Below are 3,750 nucleotides of genomic sequence, written 5' to 3'. Positions count from 1 at the left end.
AACCAAGACCCCCCAACCTCCCTTGAAGACTCAAACCCCCCCCGGAACACCCCAGACCCCTGCGACCCCTGACCCCAGGGACCCCCAAACGCCCCCAGGACCCCTGACCCTCCTGGGACCCCCCCAGGACCCCTCAACCTCCCCCAGATCCCTGACTCCAGGGACCCCCAGATCCCACTGGAACACCAAAGCTTGGGGACCCCCTGAACCCCAGGGACCCCCAGGTCCCCTTTGGGACCCCCTGACCTCCCAGGGACCCCTGGATCCTCCAGGGACCCCCAAAACCCCCCAGGACCCTTGACCCTGCTGGGATCCCCCCCAACCCAACTGGGACCCTCCAACCATTCCCCAGATTCCCGACTCCAAGGACCCCCAAATCCCACTGGAACCCCAAAGCTTGAGGACCCCCTGACCCCCAGGGACCCCCAGATCCTCCAGGGACCCCCAAACCCCCCCAGGACCCCCTGACGATCTTGGGTACCCCAAACCAACTGGGACCCCCAGATCCCACTGGAACCCCAAAGCTTGGGGGCCCCCTGACTCCACCCCCAGGGACCCCCAACCGCCCCCGGGACCCCCAGGACCCCCCCGGACCTGCTCCAGCCGAAGAGGGGGGGCATGGAGGAGAGGAGGCCGAAGATCCAGGTGATGGCACAGCCCAGCACGGCGTGGCTGCCCCGGAAGGTGAAGTTGCCCAGGGGCTTGCAGATGACCAGGAACCGCTCGAAGGCCACCACGGCCAGGGACCAGAGGGACACCATCCCTGGGGACAGGGGACACGGGGGACACCCCAGTCACCACCCCTGTGCCAGCCCCATCATGGCCACCACGGCCAGGGACCACAGGGACACCAGCCCTGGGGACAGGGGACACGGGGGACACCCCAGTCACCACCCCTGTGCCAGCCCCATCATGGCCACCACGGCCAGGGACCACAGGGACACCAGCCCTGGGGACAGGGGACACGGGGGACACCCCAGTCACCACCCCTGTGCCAGCCCCATCATGGCCACCACGGCCAGGGACCACAGGGACACCAGCCCTGGGGACAGGGGACACGGGGGACACCCCAGTCACCACCCCTGTGCCAGCCCCATCATGGCCACCACGGCCAGGGACCACAGGGACACCAGCCCTGGGGACAGGGGACACGGGGGACACCCCAGTCACCACCCCTGTGCCAGCCCCATCATGGCCACCACGGCCAGGGACCACAGGGACACCAGCCCTGGGGACAGGGGACACGGGTGACACCCCTGTCACCACGGCCACCACTATGGCCATGGACCACAGGGACACCGCCCTGCGCCAATGCCATGGTGTCCCCGTGTCCCCATTGTCCCCCATCCCTGGTGTCCCCATGCCCGGTGTCCCTGTGTCCCCCTGTCCCTCTGCCCGCTGTCCCCACGGCCGATGTCCTCAGTGCCCCCAGTGACCTTCTGCCCCACAGCCCACACCCCCAGTGTCCCCACCCAATGCCACCACAGCCAGTGTCCCCAAACTCAACGTCCCCAGACCACAATGACCTCTGACCCCGTGTCCCACACCCCCAGTGACCCAACGCCACCACAGCCAGTGTCCCCAGACCACGGTGACCTTCTACCCCACATCCCCCCTGTCCAGCACCCCCAGACCCAACGCCCCCAGACCACGGTGACCTCGTAGCCCACGTCCCACACCCCCAATGCCCCCAGACCAAACGTCCCCATGTCCCACATCCCCAAACCAAACACCCCCAAACCCTCAAACCCAATACCCCCAAACCACGGTGACCTCGTAGCCCACGTCCCACACCCCCAATGCCCCCAGACCCAACACCCCCAGACCACGATGACCTTGTGCCCCATGTTCTACACACCGAACATCCCCAACCCCAACGCCCCCAGACCCAGCACCCCCAGACCCAACGCCTCCAGACCCAGCACCCCAATGCCCAACACCCCCAAACCCAACGCCCCCAGACCCAATGCCCCCAGACTCAATGCCCCCAGACCTAATGGCCCCCACAGCCCCAACCCCCCCAGCCCATGGTGACCTTGTGCCTCATGTTCTACACACCCAACACTCCCAAACCCAACGCCCCCAGACCCAGCGCCCCCAGACCCAACACCCCCAGATCATGATGACCTTGTGCCCCACGTTCTACACACCCAACGCCCCCAGACCCAACACCCCCAGATCATGATGACCTGTAGCCCACGTCCCACACCCCCAACACCCCCAGACCCAATACCTCCAGACCACGATGACCTTGTGCCCCATGTTCTACACACCCAGCACCCCCAGACCCAGCACCCCCAGAACCAACGCCCCCAGACCACGGTGACCTTGTGACCTACGTCCCACAGCCCCAATGCCCCCAGACCCCATGTCCCCAAATCTAACGTCCCCAGACCACGATGACCTTGTGGCCCATGTTCTACACACCCAACACCCCCAGACCCAGCACCCCCAGACCCAACACCCCCAGATCATGATGACCTTGTAGCCCACATCCCACACCCCCAATGCCCCCACAGACCCAACACCCCCAGACCATGGTGACCTTGTGCCTCATGTTCTACACACCCAACACTCCCAAACCCAACGCCACCACCCCGCACCCGCTGCCCCCCGTCCCTCACCGCCCAGCGTGGCCACGAAGCCCTCGATCTTGCAGGCCAGCGGCCCCAGGGCGAAGTACATCTGGGAGAAGCTGTAGAAGGCCGTGGTGGAGCCCACGCACACCACCAGCAGGTTGGCCACCGCCAGGTTGACCAGGATGTAGTTGAGGTGCGACCTCAGCTTCTTGTACTTGGCCGTGCACACCACGGTCAGCGCGTTGATGGGCACGCCCAGCAGCACCAGCAGGAACATGAAGGCCGCCATGGCCTTGAAGATGCCAGGGCTGCCCAGGTGGGTTTGGGGCACCAGGAAGGGGCTCAGCGCCGTCACGTTCGGCGTGTCCAGGCTCATGGGGATGTAGAAATCCTCGGGGAGCTCGTCCCGCATCTCCCGCGACTTCTGCATGGCGGCGGCGGACGGACGGACGGACGGACGGGCGGGCGGGCGCGACGGGGCGGATCTTTTATAGGGCTGGGGGCCGGATGGGGCGCCCCCCCAGTAATCGGGGCTCAGGAGGTAAAGCGCGGCTGAGCCCGGCTCATCCCGGAGCCGGCGCTGGCCAAGCCGGGCTTAGGCGCTGGGCAAGCGGATTTTGGGGGGTCTTAATCGCCCCCGAGCCCCGATTAGCGGGGTTGGGGTGGGGGATCAGGGGGTATCAGGGCCCCCCCCCATGCTGAAAGGGCTTAATTGGGTGCTGGTGTAATTGGGGGGGGGGGGTGGTCCTGAAATACCCCCGGGCGCTGCGGGGGGTTGGGGGCTTTGGGGGGGCTGAGGTGAAAAATCGGAGCCTGGGAGGTGCCTGGGACCCCAAACTGGGCCCAAAAATCTCTGTGAGACCCCAAATTGGACCCCACGAGGTGACTGGGGACCCAAATTGGACCCCAAAATGTCCCTGGGATCCCAAATTGGACCCCAAAAGCTCTGTGAGACCCCAAATTGGACCCCACGAGATCCTCGGGATCCCAAATTGGACCCCAAGAAATCTCTTTAGGATCCCAAATTCGATCCCAAAACCTCCCCGGGTTGACAAAATTTTGCTGGGACCGTCCCGTGCCCACAAATCGAACCCCAAAAAACCTCCCGGACCCCAAATTTGAACCCCAAACCTTCCCGACCCTCCCCCCCGTACCCCCTAACCCCTGCCGA

At 65.4% G+C, this 3,750-nt stretch overlaps 1 protein-coding gene across 1 annotated transcript in view; it reads right to left on the bottom strand.

The window, feature by feature from the left end:
- Positions 1-3,018, bottom strand: part of LOC121338784 (blue-sensitive opsin) — a 5,816-nt gene extending 2,798 nt beyond the window's left edge. The window contains exons 1-2 of the mRNA XM_041409996.1: positions 2,625-3,018; positions 595-763 (exon numbers count right to left, since the gene is read on the bottom strand). Of these exons, the coding sequence (XP_041265930.1) occupies positions 595-763; positions 2,625-3,009 (554 nt within the window). The 5' untranslated portion in view covers positions 3,010-3,018. The remainder of the gene's footprint in view (positions 1-594; positions 764-2,624) is intronic.
- Positions 3,019-3,750: the final 732 nt, after the last annotated feature.

This window comes from Onychostruthus taczanowskii, unplaced genomic scaffold (genome assembly GCF_017590055.1).
Source record: "Onychostruthus taczanowskii isolate IOZ18803 unplaced genomic scaffold, ASM1759005v1 scaffold318, whole genome shotgun sequence".
Taxonomy (NCBI): domain Eukaryota; kingdom Metazoa; phylum Chordata; class Aves; order Passeriformes; family Passeridae; genus Onychostruthus; species Onychostruthus taczanowskii.
The sequence above is the reverse complement of the archived record's forward strand: the minus strand, read 5'-3'. Positions and strand labels throughout refer to the sequence as shown.